The following is an 18,610-nucleotide window of genomic DNA, read 5'->3' on the forward strand; positions in this document are numbered from 1 at the left end:
TTCGTGTATAAATTCTGAGCATTCTTCAAAGGTATACGCTTGTAGTGCCCGTAGTTTTTTCCATAAATTCTTTCCATTTGTTTCATGAGTTTTTACAGTATTAAGTAACTAAGATCATAACTTTTAGTAAATCTAAATCCTAGTCTCTCATTCATTAATATTCTCGCATCGGGTGGCATGAAGTAGGCATTCATGTGCAACAAGACTGTAGTAAAAAGTTTTCTCTTATGTAGATCATGTTTTCAGTATTACCTTGTGATTATACATGGGAGAGTAAAAGAAAAGAATACAAAATAGTGAAGCGAGAAATGTTATGTAATTTATTGATTAAGTTTGTACGCTCAACAAATGACTAGTGGGTGTCAGTATGCAAAGCATATATAATGATAACAGATCAGTATCGAACTTTAAAATGAAATAAATAAAAGACAAATCTTAGAACAAGTATATTTTTAAAATCCACTTAATGTTTCTGAGCGTCATGTTCCTTCTCCAGTGTGTTTTAGTTTCTCCACACTTAAGAGGGAGGGAGCATGACACTCTGAAACTGTATGCGGATTTTTTTTTAATACACTTGTTCTTAAATTTGTGGTTCTTTTCTATATCATACACACACACACACACATATATATATATATATATATAATATATATATATATATATATATATATATATATATATATATATATATATATATATGTGTTTGTAGTGTGTGTAAGGAAGTTTCAGCCTCCTAATCACCGGGGATGAGAGAGAGAGAGAGAGAGAGAGAGAGTAATTTCCTAATAACCGCTGAATCAGTGCCATCTAGTGAAAATTAATTTGCGCCGCGCTTTATACCGGAAAGCCACCGGTTACTGGAATGAACCAGCTTTGATGACGAAGCCCAGAGTTTCGTAATGTTATTATGTCCCCGCTGACGAAGGCGGGTGTCTTCGAGGGGAACAGGAATGGCACAGCAAAGCTAGCTATAGTCGGTTATGCATTGTTCTTAATTGTTATTCATATTGTGTAAACACTGGTTTAAACCAAGTCAAAACGGCCTCTGAACTTGCTCTTGTTCTTTCGTATTAAGCCATCCGTATGCCAGCACGGGCTCTTGCCTCTTGAGCAGCCCATAACCTCCTAAATTGCAAGGTAATGGCCATATAAGTGAATGCTCATTGTTCGAAAATACAGAGCTAAGAATGTAACAAACAACAAACTGACTCGCAGATTGGACAGCTCACTTTGTTTAATTTACGTTTTTTGTCATAAACAAGATACAATTGGCTTAGATGACTGCTCATTTATTCAAGTTTTCTTATACAAACAGCAGGAAGCTTCCGTTTTTAAGAGTTTGCTTAATCCATACAGATTCTTCTGTGTGGATCCTGACTGGGATTGACATCAGTATCTAACTAATTGTTTTATGGGACAACGTTAATTTTTTTTCGTAAAGTTTCGTCAAAATCCATTTATTGGTACCTTGCGATTTTACCAGTGGACAGGTCCCGACGTCCTTGGCAGAGGTTCTTATAATTTTCGAGGACCTTGATTTTCCCTGTAGCTGGTTATATAAGGGTCTCGGCCCTTTGCCTCGAGATTGAATGAGAGAGTGATGTAACTACAAAAATGGGGTCAGTAAGTTAAAAGTGTTTAGTCAAACTTTCATCAAGCTACACCATTCGGAATTATTCTGTCATTGGAAATATCTTTAGATTTGCAAGCTAATTAGGAGAGATCAGTTGGACCATAGAGGAAATTGTTTTTTTAATTTTCTATTTAAAAGCTGTTTGCATTGAACTGTTCATGAAAGTGTACTGACTTCAAACCAGTTTGGCAAGAAAACGTCCCTAGTAGCACAACCAAGTTAAATAGGTAGACGGGGTCAGGTGATTGTTGTAGCACTAATTGTATGTCGTTGGCCTTCCATTTTGTGACGCCAGATGAAAAAAATGAATATTTATATGCTGATTTCAAATTTATGTAAGGAATTTCATGCCCCATGATGCCAAACCGACAAAGTAAATGAGTATTGGGGCACCTGTATTTGCCTGAATCAACATGTAGTTGACGCCGGTTTTTGTGACGTTAGATAATCTTAAATAAAGTAAAAAAAAAAAAATATTGTATTTCGACTTCCAACTAGTACGCAATAAAGCAGGCAGGCACATGATACAATATCAACAAAGGAAAGTGTGTAAAAGAGACTGGCACTCACTGGTGAGAACCTGTGACACTGAATATATGTTCTTGACTTTTGGTTGTGCGACGCTGATTCGCAGTAAATAAAATAACAAAAAAAATGCAGTATGTTGTTGACTTTGGAAACTTCGTCGACAATGCTTCATCTGCATACCCCCCTCCCCCTTCCCGTCGACAGTGTGGCTCCTCCCCCATTCTTTTTTCGCCACCTGCATATCTGCTGATGATGACGTCTGCAGTAACTTGAGGATGATCTATTACACCACGTTTGACTGAATAGGACTCATTGGAGGGACAGTGGCACCCTTATCCACTCCCACTCTCACTCTCCTTAATCTGATTTGTCACTCTGCACTCGGCACTTGATGATAAGTTGATAAGGCGCATCTTGTTATTTTTATTAGCTCTGATAGTGCTGATTTTGTTGATGAGATCTTTCATTTGACGGTAGATGCTTATTTCTTCTATGTTGTTTTTCTAATATATCTTTCATTTGACGATAGATAAATATTTTTTCTTTCATTTGGCGATAGATAAATATTTTTTCTTTGTTGTTTTTCTAATGTTTTTCGGACGATGTTGATAATTATTGCTTTTTGTCCATTTCTGTCATATTTTGTTATGGTTTTTGTTATTATGTATTAATTTCATTTGTGGGGGCCACGGCTATTCTTAAGATTTGTGGGTAGGCTATCTCTTAAAAAACAAATAAACAAACTTCTGCTGTGCAGTTCATAGACACCTGCAGCCAATAAACGATGGCTTATCGAGGCTTCCCTGGTGCTTGTTACGAAACACCCTTTGCCCCGTCAAGCCAATATAAGAGCAAGCCGTGTGACCTTCGCTTGTTATGAAGCCTAATAATCAGACACATCCTCTTTGTCTAATGGCATTTGCTTTCCCGTCACCCCTTCCTCCCCACCCCCTCCCCCTCTAGTTTGTCCTCCCCCCTCTATACTGACTTCATCCGTATCCTCCCAATTTGACCTTGGCTTCTGCATATTATATGTATGTGGTTCGCTGCCACCTCCGACGTATATTTGACCCTCTCGTTTTGTCGTTTTCTCTCACTTTTTATCTTCATCCCTCCGATGCCCTCGCTAACACCTACAGCCCTTTCCTCTCCATTTACGCCTTCAGTGTGGGCGTGTCCTCTCTACCTTTCCTTAATCTTTGTTTCCCCGTCACTGAATCTCTTCATTGTCGTCAGCTTCTTTATACCTTTGCGGAGCATCTCGATTCTCCTCGTCTCTCTTCTTCTTTAAGGAATAAACTGAGGGCAGCACTTGATCATCTGAGCAGACAGCTCGACACCGGCGGGAGGTCTTGTCAGGGTGACACTAATTTGGGAGCTTCTGATAGGATGACATTTTGTCTTCAGGATTTCTTTGCGCCTCGGTCGATACTGTCTTCTGAGTTTCGTTGCGTGATAAATTGGTAGGCTCCAGGGAGCAAATACCCACTGGGTCTGATGCATTTATGTATTGATAATTCCACACTGGGTATAGCCAGAGAGAGAGAGAGAGAGAGAGAGAGAGAGAGAGAGAGAGAGAGAGAGAGAGAGAGAGATAATTTCCAGTAGGAAATAAAATTACGTATCAGGTTTATCAGTATTTGCAAATGCTTATTATTTCTCACATTTTACTCTCATCTATATTGTAATCGCCTATCAGTCTAATGTCACCAAGAAATTTAAGGAGTATTTTGACCGGAGAGAGAGAGAGAGAGAGAGAGAGAGAGAGAGAGAGAGAGAGAGAGAGAGAGAGAGAGAGAGAGAGGAGAGAGAGCTGTGACTTAGAAACTTAGAAGACTCGACGAATAGGACTCAATAAGATGCTGAATCATTTTATCAACGTAGGACCAATGTAATTGTCGGGCCAGGATGATCAAATTAGCAGGACTGAGATGACTTAGCTAAAGTAGATGTAATGTTTGGCAGCTGTGGATGTAGCTCGTTTCTGTCAATTCTCCAGGTAGCAGATTTAATTCACAGCGGATTAAAGAAGAGCTTTCTGCTTCTGCGGCTGCTACTACTGCTACTACTAATTCCAGTGGTTTTTGACATAAGTGATCAGTACACATGTTGAATTACATGCCCAGTTTCTCAGCAGTTTTGAGACACTTCCTACTGCCACATTTTTTTGTCCATTTGGTAACTCAAGTCTTTCGCCTCCTTTCCCGTGGTTTGCAGATGCATACGCTTGGCTGATTTCAAGCGTTACAGCAACATTTATGTCAACTCATTAGTAAACAGTCTGAGGGAGTGAATGCCCTTTATCTTTGCGAGTGCTGTTTGTCAGAAATTTCATTCCTAAAGTAGAAATATTCTTTCTCTTATTAGATATGCCACGGCAGTTAGTTTGCCATCATCAGACATATTGTATTTCTCTCTCTCTCTCTCTCTCAAGTTGAATTGTTCCCTACTGAGTTTTCCCCATCTTGATTCAAGCGCGAATGCTGATATAGCGCTGGTGAAAATACGTTCTCTGGACGTTGTCGGTGCTGACGGCACCTTTTCTGTGCTGGGAAAGTGTTTAAATTATCTGCTGCCAATCTTTTTTTCCCCCTCTCTAACACTTGGGCTTTCACTGACACGTCTGCATTTTGTTACAGCTTTGGTCTCGTCCTTCCCCATGTTCATGCAGAATGGCGTAAGTTTTTGTGTGCTTGACCAGAACCCCATTGTCTTGCCAATGTGTCCTTGAAATATGTTTTATTTGTTATTCGTTATTTTGGTCTCACAAGATTACTTACTGATGGTTTGCGGGTCATGTGAGAATGGAAGGTTGGGACTTGTCATTTGTTGTTGGTTTTCTTTTCTAGTGTCTGGCCATGTTATGTCATCATGATGGCTGTCAAGCGAATGAGCTTTATGTCGAGCAATTGCTTATAGGCTGTTTGTCTGATTTAAATTAGATGGTGAAAATAAACATACAAGTGTCAAGCACATGCTATTTTATGGAGTATTACAATCACAATTTTAGGAGCGCGAGGTTGCTGATTATGAATTCTTGAATGCATTGTAACAAGCACGGTATACATTACCATTCGGGAAGCCCTTCTTTCTTAATCCGCCTCGATCCCATAATTTGTTTGCCTTTCTAACGGTGGGATTCCCTTTTGCGGGGGGAGAGGTTACAGTCCTCAAGTCGCAGGCTTCGGACGACTTGTCCTTTGGGGACCTTCATTTTAGTCCTTGGTATGTTGGAGTAAATTGTGGGAGGTAGTATCCGTCTGGGATTGAAATGGTCTGGTAATGGAAGAAATGAAAAGACTGACTAAAAATACGAAGGAATAGAAGAGAAAAGAAGGTGCGGACGACCAGTGAAAGTAAAACCGAGATTTCGGTAACAAGAAAAGAAGCAAAAGAGAAGACATACTGTGAAAAGTGGCTGTGGGGATGCTGTGGCCAAGATGAAGAGATTTGTGACATAAACCCCGCCCTTACGAGGCAAAAATCCCTCAGGGTAGAAACCAACGTTGGGAAAAATTCTCTCTCTCTCTCTCTCTCTCTCTCTCTCTCTCTCTCTCTCTCTCTCTCTCTCTCTCTCTCTCTCACATTCTTTTCAGTTCCACCCGTAAGTGCAAACTATAGAAATGGCATGAAAAGAAAGGTATTAAAATAAAGTGTTACTGCAGAAGTGAGCATTCAGAAGTAAGGAATATTATATACCCTGAGGCAGATAATAGCTGGGAAGGATATAATACTGTCAGGAAGAAAAGTGGCAAGTTTAAAAGTCCTCTCTTCGTTTTTAAGGATTGGCGGCTATGTTATTCGAAGAAAATTAAATCGACGACTCATAAACAAATCGCTCCATGGAATAGTTTCGAATTTACTGTTGTTATTAAACATTACATATTCCTTATTTAAAAATTTTTAATCCCGTTGCAATCATATTCTGTACAAAAATTCGTCTTCAATTATGTACAATTTAATTTATATATCCTTGAGCATAGACTACCCATGCCAATCCTCACAGCAGCACATGCTGCCTAGAAACTTGAAATATCCCATAATGAAGACTGAGCAAGGTTTACAGTGTTGTTACATAAGCAGAGAGAAGCACCCGAATGAGGGAACAGGGATGCTGCTGACATTTATAATTTAGTTCAAGGCCATTTTTATGACGTAATATTACGTAAGTACTCACTTAACAACTTTTGCACGGAGGTAACGCAATAGCTGCGCTGATGTTAATTAAATCTTGATGTATATAATTTAATAATCATAACGCAAAGTGGGTTTATATTGTAAAGAGATGCACCCTCTCTTCCTTTAAGTGATTATAAACAATTCTAACTTTTCGTTGTTCTTGTCTGTGCCTGGCCTGGGCTAGAAAGGGGTATTAGGTTACAGGACCTTGGCGTCTGAGATTTCTACTCGGTACTTGTAGATGAGACTGGAGGAGGAATTCTGCCATAGTTTGTATAGCTTTTAAAAGAAAAAACTGAAGGGGGTGTTTAAATCTTATTTACGCTTTTAATCCACTTGGAATTTCAGCCGTCTTTTAAGTATTTCTTCTTACATCTACAGATTTCTGTCCGGCAATATATATATATATATATATATATATATATATATATGTGTGTATATATATATATATATATATATATATATATATATATATATATATATATATATATATATATATATATATATATATACATTTTCAAATTAAATATTATAAGATGATAAGAGGAAAGTTCAAGACGAAAATAGTTTGTCTCGGAGACTTTTTAACTCGGGGCAAAGGGCCGATACTTGTGTGGAACATAGCCATGTCTACGTTTCGTTTCCTTTTTTTCTTTTCCTCTGTATATGGCCGACTGGGTTGTGTTGCCGTCCAAGAGGATATGACCCGAGGGAAGTCTTTGTTGTTTGGGCCGCGACTGGGCCCGGTTTTGTTACTGGGTTGGTCGCCACGTCTGAGTTGGTAGAAGAAGAATGCCTGAGCTACTGTGTCGGTATTCTCCATATTATTGTTGTATCTGCTGAGCGAAATAAGCCATAAATCCGTATATTTTTTAAATTTTAAACTTCTGTTTTCACTTACGCATACGTGTTAAAAGAATGCTCCTTTGTTTTTACATATGTACGTGCGTTCGTGCATTATTCACACAAGTCTCTACGTTTACTGAGCTTGACACTGTTTAAGTAGGATCCCTGGGCTGGAGATCTATGGCATTTGCTGTCTGATAATCACTGAAATAGATTTTCTCATGTATAAGCTAGGAAGTTAATCTTTGAGAGAGAGAGAGAGAGAGAGAGAGAGAGAGATGCTTTATTCTGAAAGTTATGTCAGGTGGAATCTTTGCCAGTTTTTCCCAAATGAATGTACAAACAAAGGAAAGCTTCTGTACGCATCCAAGAGATGGGCGTAAACTGAACTACCCTCAAAGTGGTAGGGTTATTTTTATCCATCCTTGAGAGTTATGTCGGGGTCGTTGGGGGAGCTCTCGGCCACGTTGCAACACTTGCATTGCACAAAGGAACGATTGCTAACATCACTTGCATTGCACAAAGGGACTATTGCTAACATTGCTCTTGATTTTTGCGTGAAGTCTCGAAGCTGGAGTTTTGAGATGGAATGAAGTTGAGTTTGTGCGACGAATTGAAGAAGTTGACATTTCGTGAAGCACTGGTTGTGTTTGTGAATGGGAGTTCATATTTTGGGGGGAAAAACAAGTTGGTTTTCTGTATAGATTTGAAGTTATCTGTGTGTTAAGGATTAAAAATAGATAGCGTTTGAAATTTTAACATACGCTGGAATGAGCTGCATTGGGTTTTGCTTGAAGAATTCGTGGTGATGCTGTCTTAAGTGTAGATGTAAACTGTTGCGTGAAGAGAGGGAGATATACAATTTGAATAATTATTCTTAATTACATCGTCACCACAGGCTTCTTCATCTCCAGCACATAAGTAATGTGATGCTGACACTATTTTTATTTATTGTTAAACGTAGAATGCCTGGTACGGTATAGGCTTTGTCAGAAGACCTACAAGATTATAAATCAGCTGTTCGAGGGTTTTTTATTAATAATTTTGCGTTCTTTGCACGTCACTTTTTAACAGTAAGTTTTCATATGGTTTGAATAGTCTGGAAACTGATTCATTATATACTGTATACTGTATGTATATATATATATATATATATATATATATATATATATATATATATATATATATATATATATATATATATATAATTACTTCTGATAGTTTCGTATTTGAAATGCTGACGATATATATATTTAAAATAGTTTCGATTTTTTTATTTTCCCCTTGTAATCATCGGCAGACCTTTATTTCCACGAGGAAGCGTCAGTGGCAAAAATGTTATTAGGCTTTAGACTGATTTCTGCCAAAGACTTCAACTTGAACCTTTTCATGATGTAAACCCAGCCCGTAAAATCCTGTGATGTTGAAGAGTTGATGTTGTATTCAAATAAAAGCGGCTCATACCATTTGCATAAGGAAATAGGATACACACGTGGTCGCATGAGACCTAAGGAGAATATCCTAAATGGAATCTTAGATGTGACCTCTGGAACTCTTTGTTATTGTCAAACCAAATTCGAGTGGCAGGGCGGAGCTAAAAAGATTAATACAGCGTTGCCAGATTTCATTTGGGTAAAAGTTCATTGAGGCTCCTCTAAGGTGATCCTAATTCCTTTAATCCAAGACCTGTAACATACTATAGGTCTATGGCTTATAGTTTGACAAGTTAATGTAAGGCACCAACACGTCCTCTTCTTTGCTTCGAAGAGCAGTCAGTAACAAGTGAGCGGGACGTCTTTCTCCACTCCTCTTTCGTAAAGGGGTAGAATTTGCCTGTGGTCACGTTGGGGGGACGTTGGAGGTCACCCGAGAGTTGAGTCTTGTTTGTAAAGCGCCGGCGCGGCGGCGCCATCGTGCCGGTGAAGACGCTGCAGGTCAGCGAACCAAAGCTTCCTCTTCTTCTTACTTTGTTTTTGCTTTTGTTTGGGCGTAGAGACAGGTCACTGAACAGAAGGATGCTCTTTCCTTTCTGTTTGCCTTTTCTGTGATCTATTATGTGTAGTGACGCCAGGTCAGCGTCCCAAAGACCGCCTATTTGTCAACCCCAAACCTGATCCTGGTCTTTTATTAGCCCTAACAACAGCAGTGACAAACTGTCGTGTCTGTTTGTCGTACTTCTTCGCCAGGGATGCTGATGCCTCAGTCATGTTCGAGTTGCTTAAGCCTCTTAAAATGTTACATAATTTCGTTAGACAATCTCTTATCTTCATTTGCGTTTTCCCTTTGTTTTTCTTCCGTTTTCTTGTCGTATTTTCCCCCTTGTATTTGTTTTCGTTCCTGATGGGGGTCGGAATGGTAGGCCATCTTCTTTCGTGGGTCCCTTTGATCTAGGAAGGGATACGAAAAATATTTTTTGTGGCTTTATCTATCGACCGCATTCATGTCTGCCTGTGTGTCTTTTTGTTTGTTTGTTTCCCAGGCTTTGGTTTTATTGTTATAAATTCCTTCTCAGATAGGTCGTTTCTTCTAACATTAGGTGCCACCTTTCAAGGGCTGGATCCAGAATGAATATCCTGTGCAGAAAACTTCCGTATCATCTGTCGCTTCTCACTTTAAACTTTGGTGCTGCCCGTCCGGGTTGGAGAATTAATACGTTGAGTCCCTTTCCTGTGTGAATTCGGTCATTACTTATAATGCATTTTTGAGGGGAATGATGGTAGAATTTACTTAGGAATGCGAGTTGACAGACTGACTGACATTGCGACCTCACTGGGTTACTGAAATGACCTCTTCCTTCTTGCGCTTACACTGGATGCTCATTATTATTATTACTAGTATTGTGACTATTATGTAGACAGCTGACGATCCTTTTGTATTACTTATTCATTTTCCATTTCTACAGTTTTTTATAGAGGGTACTGATAGGTATATAAAAAACTGGCATCGCAAAAGCAAAGTCCATCCATGTTCTTTCCGTACATTTTTCTTCATTTCCTGATTAATTTAACCTACCCACTAAAAGAAGTCCATCAGCACAGTCTTCTTTTGCAATAACCTAACTGGTTAAGATTAGCGTGCCCATCTCGGTGTCTTCATTATTTAAAAAACTCAGATTGCAACGGAGGAACCTTTCCCAGGGTGGGAAACTTTAGCATGGAAGTGAGTGTCCTTAAAACCTTTTACTCCGATGTGGGTTTTAATATCTAAGGTTAGGGGATGGTAAAAAGAGAGGTAGTAAAATCGTGAAAGATAATGAGAAAAAATACATAATCTATTTCTTTTTTATTTTAATATTTTATAATTGATTGTGTTGAGTATATCTTCTATAATATTATTAATAGCCTCATTTCCAGCATCTGTTATGTAAAATTTGGAGGAAGTAGTGGTGGGGGGGGGGGCAATTGATATATTGTCCCCCCTGAATAAAAGTTAGGGGATATGCCCCCACCAGTAGATGACGCCAATGTGTGTGCCTATAATTTATCATCACTTATTGTACCGAAAACCAGTTTGCTCTCTCTCTCTCTCTCTCTCTTTGTCTGTGAATGTGTATGTGTCGACAATCTATATCTTGTACGTAACAACGTTAGGCTCGATGAAGGGGCAACCACTCTTCGGTCAAGGTTTTGGTTTTATACATTCTGACCGAACCTCTTCATATTTACGTAACCGTCATCGGCCCGTGTTTTGAAAAAGCTTTTGAGCGATCAAGAGTCCTTGGGACTTCGACGGCTGCTTCATCATCTTGGAGGCTTCGATGTCGCCGATTCCATTATTATTTTCGTCGAATACGAAAGTTGGGGACGATTGGGAGGGCTGGAGTGGCCACTTCCACACTCCCGAAATCGAGACAAGGCACGGGCGTAGAGACTTGGAGGTAAAATATATAGACTCAATTCAGGTAACCGTTATACCTCCATTTAATTCTACCCCTTCCCCCCTTTACCATTTTCTTGCGTAGATTTTGTGACGTCATGAAAGTTATCAGAATATTGCCTTCTCACCGCTTTCATATAGGATAAAACTTTAATCAGTGGTAATTAATTCTACAAAAGAGGGGTTGGTACAATAGTTTTGCTTGTATTTATTTACGTCATTCTTGGAGTGCATGTAACGCAATCAAATATCTCCATAGAACGCTTGTAGGGTTACTGTTCCATAGAGCTTAACCCCCCCCCCGAAAAATTGGGAAGTTCGTGACTAAAGTTTGTCTCGCTCACGGGTGGATCGGGTCGTTGCTAGGAGAGAGAGAGAGAGAGAGAGAGAGAGAGAGAGAGAGAGAGAGAGAGAGAGAGAGAGAGAGCATTTCCAATGCACAGAGATTATTCTTCAAATAACATTTGTGCAATCGTGAAACATTAAAAGAAGACAAACGAGCCTAATAATTACTGGAAGTGATGTGAAAAAACACAGTCCAAACTTATGAATTTACATTTAAAGGAGGGAGAGAGTTCCTGGTGATAGTTAATATTTAACTTTCTTGTAATTTATGATCACATCTCTTCATTTATGATAATAACTTTTCTAAAAGTAGAGTGAGCTCTGAACTCCGTTGTTTACAAGAGAAACAAAACCAGGAAATACCAAAGAGGATTAGAAGAGGTCAGGAAAGGGTATCCACAATCCACGAGTTACCTTTTGACCAACGACGGTAGCTTCACTTATAGTGTAATTATTTTCATTCCCGTACGTGAAATAGCCGCAGCAGCCATATAACAGCAATAGTAGTAATAACTAATAGTAATAATGCATATTGTTTCATCTGTTTCACAAGACTCTCTGATCAAAGTGCAAAGTGCTCCACTCCCACGAGCTGATATCGGATTGGAAATCAATACGATCTGGGTGGCCTTATCGATCGTCGACCCCAGATATGAAATCGCCTAATTAACCGAGTTGATTGAATGGCCATGAGACGCCCTTAGCATGCTTTCGTATCTCTTCTAAATGATAATGATGACATTGTATTACTTTATTGTAGCAGCGGCAGTATTGCACCATTTTCGCCAAGTTTAAAGGGTTCGTTAGATCGTCGAAATATAGTTGTTTAACTGGTGTAAATTCAAGCCAGGAAAACTGCAACTCAGACAAAAAACTGTAATTACCTGGGGGGTTTTACTTCATGGGGGGAGGGGGCGCAGTGGGGGGATGGGTACGATAGCGGGCCCCTTCTCCATTCCATCGTGCTCAACCCAAAGCCTAGATGAAAGGAAGGTTTGAGAATAAAAGGAGGAGGGGGGGAAGGGACCTCAGATCTAATGCAACTGGCCGTGACTCACGATGAGGCATGAAAGCTACAGCCGATCAGGGTCATCGTAAAAGGAATCATGCGACGCGACGAGTTCAGTTCGTGTCTCCTGACATTCCACGTTTTTGACATTTATTGAAATCTTGCAATTCATGGTACTCCAATGTCATATATTGGAGAGAGAGAGAGAGAGAGAGAGAGAGAGAGAGAGAGAGAGAGAGAGAGAGACTGTTTGTCTGTATTATCTATCGGTAATCAACCCAAAGGTCCGGAGAAAAGAGATCTAGCCCTAAATCAGGAACCTGGACGGTTACGGTTCACCCGAGTGTGAATTTCTACCACCTGATCTCCTTTCCTCTGTGGCCCCTTACCTAGAGCCAAGACCTTAAATTTAGAGGAATGGTGGATAGTAAATGGTGGAAAGGTCTGTTATTGACATCCTCAAGGTCCGGAGAATTTTCTAGACCTTGGTTATCTGGAACCAAGCACATGCCAACGCGATATGGAAGCGGCGGTTGGTAACTCAGTAGCTTAGAATGTGGTATATTTCAGCGGAGTCATTTTCTCGCGAAGGTTGTTAATTCTACTATGAAGTTTGGATTGCTTTGTTGAAAAATAACTTATCGCTGAAGTTTCTCTCCCCTTTCTCAAATAACTGTTGGTGTACATGGACGCACGTTCAAGTCATTTGATCATCCCTCGTTTGCAGGTGCGCGGAGAAAATGCAGTCCTGGATGTAGTCACTGTTTTAGGTGTTAACGTTCTAAAGCTGCAAGCCTCAAAAATTAAGCGATCTATCCGCCCCAAAAACGCCTTCTTGCCCCTAAAGCTACATTCCTATCTCTTCCAAAATCCAATGAATTTGACATTTCATGACTCCCATTTTTGGTAATTCTGGCATATAACAAACAAGCCTCTCAATCCAAGGCTACTGGCATGACACAGTTATTTAGCACAAGAAAGACAGCTCAAGGTTTTGAACACTCGACATTTTCGAAATAAATTGCTGGAAATGAAACAAAAACTGTCCTTAATTCTTATTGTTGTCGCTAGCTAATGATATCTGATGTGATAAGTTTTTGTTTAACGAATCCTTTAGAATGACTTCAAGAGTGATCTCAGTCTTTCATCTGACGACTGACTTTGATTCAATGAAGGTTTTTGGATAAACTTTTTTTTTTTTACTCACATTTATAAATAGTCCTTGCGATGTCTTAGCTTTACTCTCGTGCAGTATTATAAATTTCACCCCGCACTAACATGGCAAGACATTCTTGTTTTAAGAATTTTTTCTTTTTGTAAGTAAGCTTGGTGTCGTATCATAACCAAAATTTAGGATTATCTAAATTCAATATTCAGTATAAAAATATATATGCAGTTTCTTCCGAATAAAATGTGTAATGTTCGTCAGTTTCCTTATAACCATTCTTGCTTGTGGTGGAAGTAACTGTTCCACTTGATGAATGGAAAGAGGAAAACTCATTCCTTTCCAGTTCTGAATTGCGTCAGAGAGAATGGAGGAATGAGGAGACCGTCACACACACACACACACACACACACACACACTGCGCAGACCTGGACTCCTTCATCGGGTACTTCTCTATCCCTTCTCCCTCCTACCACTCTGCTTACTCTGAGAGAGAGAGAGAGAGAGAGAGAGAGAGAGAGAGAGAGAGAGAGAGAGAGAGAGAGAGAGTCGGCCTGCCTGGTAATCAATGGCTTATCCCGGTAGTGTTGACACCTCCAGATGAGAGGATTGAGGAGGGCAAGGAAGATAGACGTTATGAAATGGTTTCCCTTAACTTGATAAACGCAACGAGTCAGTTTTAAAGTAACCTTGAAACGCTTGGTAATAGACCGATGTTGTGGTCGGAGCGTCGAAAGAGAACAATGTTTCTCAAGTCTCTTCTGTAGGAATGTTGGTAGCTCGGTAAGCAGTACGTGTGCATGAATTTTAGAGTCCATTAACACAGGATTACTTTTTTCAGCAGCAAGCAGTGTTTCTTGAGGGGGTGTCCAGAATAAAACAAAATCATAGGCACTGCCAAATTTATCATCCTTCATCTTCAAGGATGAGCCCCCATGCAGAAAACTTCCATAACATTAGTTGCTTCATATACCTCACCCAATGCTCATCAGGAGTGCACTGAACTTCTCACACGCACTGCCATCGTTACCCTTTCTCTTACTGGACATTCCTTTCCAAAACTTCTTTTACCTCATTCTCTTGTAATTTGTTGCCACATTTGCACCTCATCCTCTTCAGCTGAAATTTCTTTCAACCAGAAAATATCCAGAAGAGCTGCACGGGAGACTTATTATTAATGAGGACAATAGATGGAAGGTTTTTTGTAAAAGACATAATTACGGTCTCGTGGATATCCAGCATTTATTGCTCTTTAGTCAGTCTTGGCTGTACACCTCCTGGCATTAAAAGCTGATATTTCCTTTTCTTTTCTCCACAGTGAATCGAGCATGTTTATTTCTGCAAGGCGTTTCATCTTGAAAACCTGTGGCACGACGACTCCCCTCTGCTGTCTGCCCTTGTTGATCTCCCTGGTGCAGGAGTATGCTGGATACGACACTGTTCAGGTAAACATAAGCTCTTGAATGATTGTTTTTTATTTGATATTTTAATGTTTTTTGGGTGAATTAAAGTGACATAAGAAGCTGTCTGGTAAGGTTTAACTATTTTTTGAATACAGTATATACATACATTCACATCTCTTTACCTTACTGTATTGCACTGTTTTTTAATAGTTGCATGTCGAAGTTTATTTGTATTGTATCATTGTAAATTCCATGGGGAAGTTATTTAGTTCATTGTTTCTATTCCAGTTCCTATGGATTTCATTTTTATTTAGAAACACTGATGTAGTGATTATCACGTACATGTACAGAAATAAGACTGGGATAAGAAAACACAAATGTCTTTATTAACGGAATGGTGCAAACACAATTATTAAATGTCATTATTAACGGATTGGTGCTGATTCCAAGTGTTTTTATCCATTTCGAGGGTGCAGTACTTCTTAACAGAAAATATTTATCAGTATTGTAAATGACCCTTGGAAACAAGAAGATACTGTAAATATTTCTTTGTTTTTTGCATTGGTTTAAGACTGCATTACTTATCTACCTTTAATTTTAGCATAAATGGAACTACTCACAGTAACAAATAGAAATAACAGGGAATACAATTCATCAGAACTTACTGATGGTTTGAGAGTGGAGTACAGTATGCTATGAACTGTCGCGCATGTAATTACATAGAGAGGGAAGTTTGTATACCGTAAGTTTCAAGTACTCTTTATTAGATGATTGCTGCAAGTGTTAGTTTAATGTATGGTGGAAATGAGCAAATATTAAGTTATACAGAAATCTAAAAGTTTAACTTAATCATGTTACATCTTAAGTAGTCAGATTTCATGATGAGCTGAAAGGTAGATAATGTCCGGAATAAAAGCAACTAAAGCAATAATGAATTGCAAGCACACATTTTGCAAATAACTGATAGATGAAGTATGCATCTAGATTTTTAAAAGGCATTTCACTTGATATATTTTATTGCATGAAATTTCTTGTTTCTTGAAGCTTCTGTTGACTAGAACTTTGACCACCACTGGTGTATTTGGAACTTCATTTGCAGAATTTCATTCAATCTGTAGAGCTTACTACACTGTACATATATAAAACTCTTGTTCATTGTTTTAGGAAGGTTAATGAATTAATATACAAAGAATTATGTCAATTTTATTAATGCACTGAATCCCGAAATACTTCTTTATGTTACTGTACCAGTACTATATATTTTCCTCTTGAATTAAAGGGGTTTGGTCCAACTTTTCTAGGACGAGTTTGTTGTATGACATTAGCCTTGATTTTTTTTATTGATTCTACAGTGGTGTACCATACATTGTTTTTTATTTGTCAAGTATTGCATTATGTCTTTGCGTAAGAAATGCACTCTAGTTTTTAGTAAAATTATTTTTTATTTTAGGTCCTTGTGTTAGCTACTGTATTTAGGACATACTTTTGGCAGTTCATCTTTGACCGTCAGTTTTAATCCTATCCATATACAGTATTTTTTTCTTTACTGGTGCAGAACAGATAGCATTAATTGTTGTTTGTGACTGCAAGTATATGAATGAACAGCACATCAGTAATTTTTTAAGCCTTATTCTGTGTGATAGTTATTACAGTACTGTACCTCTTTGGGTACATTAATTATGAAAATATTGCACATTTGGGAATTCTTGCTTAAATGTTTATGAAGTTTTAAATTTTCTGATATCATCCATGGCTGTGCTAATGTCTTAATTGCATGGAATGGTGTTGGAAGAAATTTCCAATTAGTGCAAAGCTTGACAATGAGTCTACAGTTGAGTGGTGTGGCTTAGAGATCTGGGATCTCAGTCATGTATTTTCTTTTTTTAATCTTTATTTTCTTAGCATGGTTGTCTAAGCCTTTATTATTAGATAACATTAAGTAGTATGAGTTCTTGTAAGGAAAAATGTCACCTAAGTATTGCAATATAAAGGAAAGTTATTGGTTTAGTAAATGCTGTTTATACTATGTTATCTCGTTACTAATAGCTCTTTATTTACTCGCTTACCATTCACAGTATTGAAAAGACTTTTCCTCCTGTTCTCTAGCGTATTTCAAAGAAGTGCAGTGGCATTCCCTTGATATGTGTATAAGAAGCTCATTTAAAAATTATGCCAATCTAAACCTTGTTTTATTGCTGTTAAGTCACCATGTAGCTCTTCCTGATGATTATTATTATTATTTCATACATTTTCAATAGTTCCTAAAATGATAAAATTAGGTGGTCTTAAAAGAAAGGTAAGGAGTTTTAAAGACTTCAACAGTAATATTTTGATGGCAGGTTTAAGTCATTCACTTATTGTCTAATTAATTGGACCTTTTCTCAGGAGAAGGAGTGGCATGGGGTCTGCTTACAGAATCAAGTTTCTCTCAGTATTGTATAATTTTTGTGACATATTTACCATTTTACTGTAGTGCAGTACACTCACACTTAATCTGTGAGCTTGTGGTTATATCAGGAAAAGCAGTGGTATTGCAAAAGGTCTGGCCTTAAATGAAGTATGATGTTGATGTTACTAGCATATATTTACCTATTATTGAAAATTGATAATCCCTGTACAGTATAGGACATGAAGCACTTTGTGGTAAAGGAATGTATAGTGGTGGATATTGTTAGGGTGGGTTCAGATTTATAACTGTAGTACTTGTTCCTATTTTGAAAAAACTGCATCAGTTCACATGGTGTTGATTTTAAGTTGCCAATATGAGACCTGAGGATGATATAGGAGGTACTGTATACCATGAAGGCTTGAAGTGGCTAGCAGGCTGTCTGTGTATGTGTCTGAGGGAGAAGCAAGTGTATGAAAATTTTATGGTATATTAGGTATGAGAGCAATGTTAATGAATCCATAAATTTTTAGGTGACTTTTCTCCAGTCTTAAAAATATGTAGAAAGGGTTAAGTGTCATTGTGTACTGTAATAGAGTATAATTTGAAAAAAAGACCCTATCCATCAAGCTGTTTCATATATATAGCTGTGTAAGCAGGCTCCCCTCTGCTCCCTGGGTATTCCCCTGTGCCCAGTACCCAGCACAGGTGAGAAACGGTCACAAGTAAAGCACTCACCTCCAATGGACCTAGTTTAATTGAAAAATGTTTGCATTGTTTTTACTATGTATGTTGAACTGCAGCATACCTGACACTGTAATTAAGTAAATTAAGTAAGTGGCATTGGAGTTGTGTGCAAAAGGAGGGCGCCAAACGGGTCAGCTTCCCGGGTACTAATGTACCGTAGCCCTTAATGACCGTTGGTATTCCTATTTTTCTGCAGCAGCCAGGTCAGTCCCTGGTACATCGGCAGCAGGCCACTGGGCACGCCATGAGCTACTTCACATAGTAGGCCGCAACGATCCCCGGTCCCGGTATTATGCCGTCATCGACTTGTTCTTCTGCCCCACCATATGAGTTGTTACTCAGTTGAATGCTCTGTCAGCGCGGTGGACTGCCACAACCCACATTGCGTTACCGTCCATATTGTGTATTTTCAAATTTTGAAAGTCAGATACTGTTCACCATATTATGCGTGTCATTTTCCTGACAAATTGGTGTACTGTTCTGCATTAAGAGA

General features: G+C 38.7%; 2 protein-coding genes across 4 annotated transcripts in view; one reads left to right on the forward strand and one right to left on the reverse strand.

The window, feature by feature from the left end:
- The window catches only part of Uck (Uridine-cytidine kinase), a 202,979-nt gene that overhangs the window by 114,571 nt on the left and 69,798 nt on the right, over positions 1 to 18,610 (reverse strand). The gene's annotated exons all lie outside the window — the stretch shown is intronic.
- SamDC (S-adenosylmethionine decarboxylase) overlaps positions 1 to 18,610 on the forward strand; it is a 48,467-nt gene that overhangs the window by 16,093 nt on the left and 13,764 nt on the right. For both annotated transcript variants that reach the window (XM_067108501.1, XM_067108502.1), the window contains exon 3: positions 14,900 to 15,026. In XM_067108501.1, coding sequence (XP_066964602.1) covers positions 14,900 to 15,026 — 127 coding nt within the window. The remainder of the gene's footprint in view (positions 1 to 14,899; positions 15,027 to 18,610) is intronic.

This window comes from Macrobrachium rosenbergii, chromosome 9 (genome assembly GCF_040412425.1).
Source record: "Macrobrachium rosenbergii isolate ZJJX-2024 chromosome 9, ASM4041242v1, whole genome shotgun sequence".
Lineage (NCBI taxonomy): Eukaryota > Metazoa > Arthropoda > Malacostraca > Decapoda > Palaemonidae > Macrobrachium > Macrobrachium rosenbergii.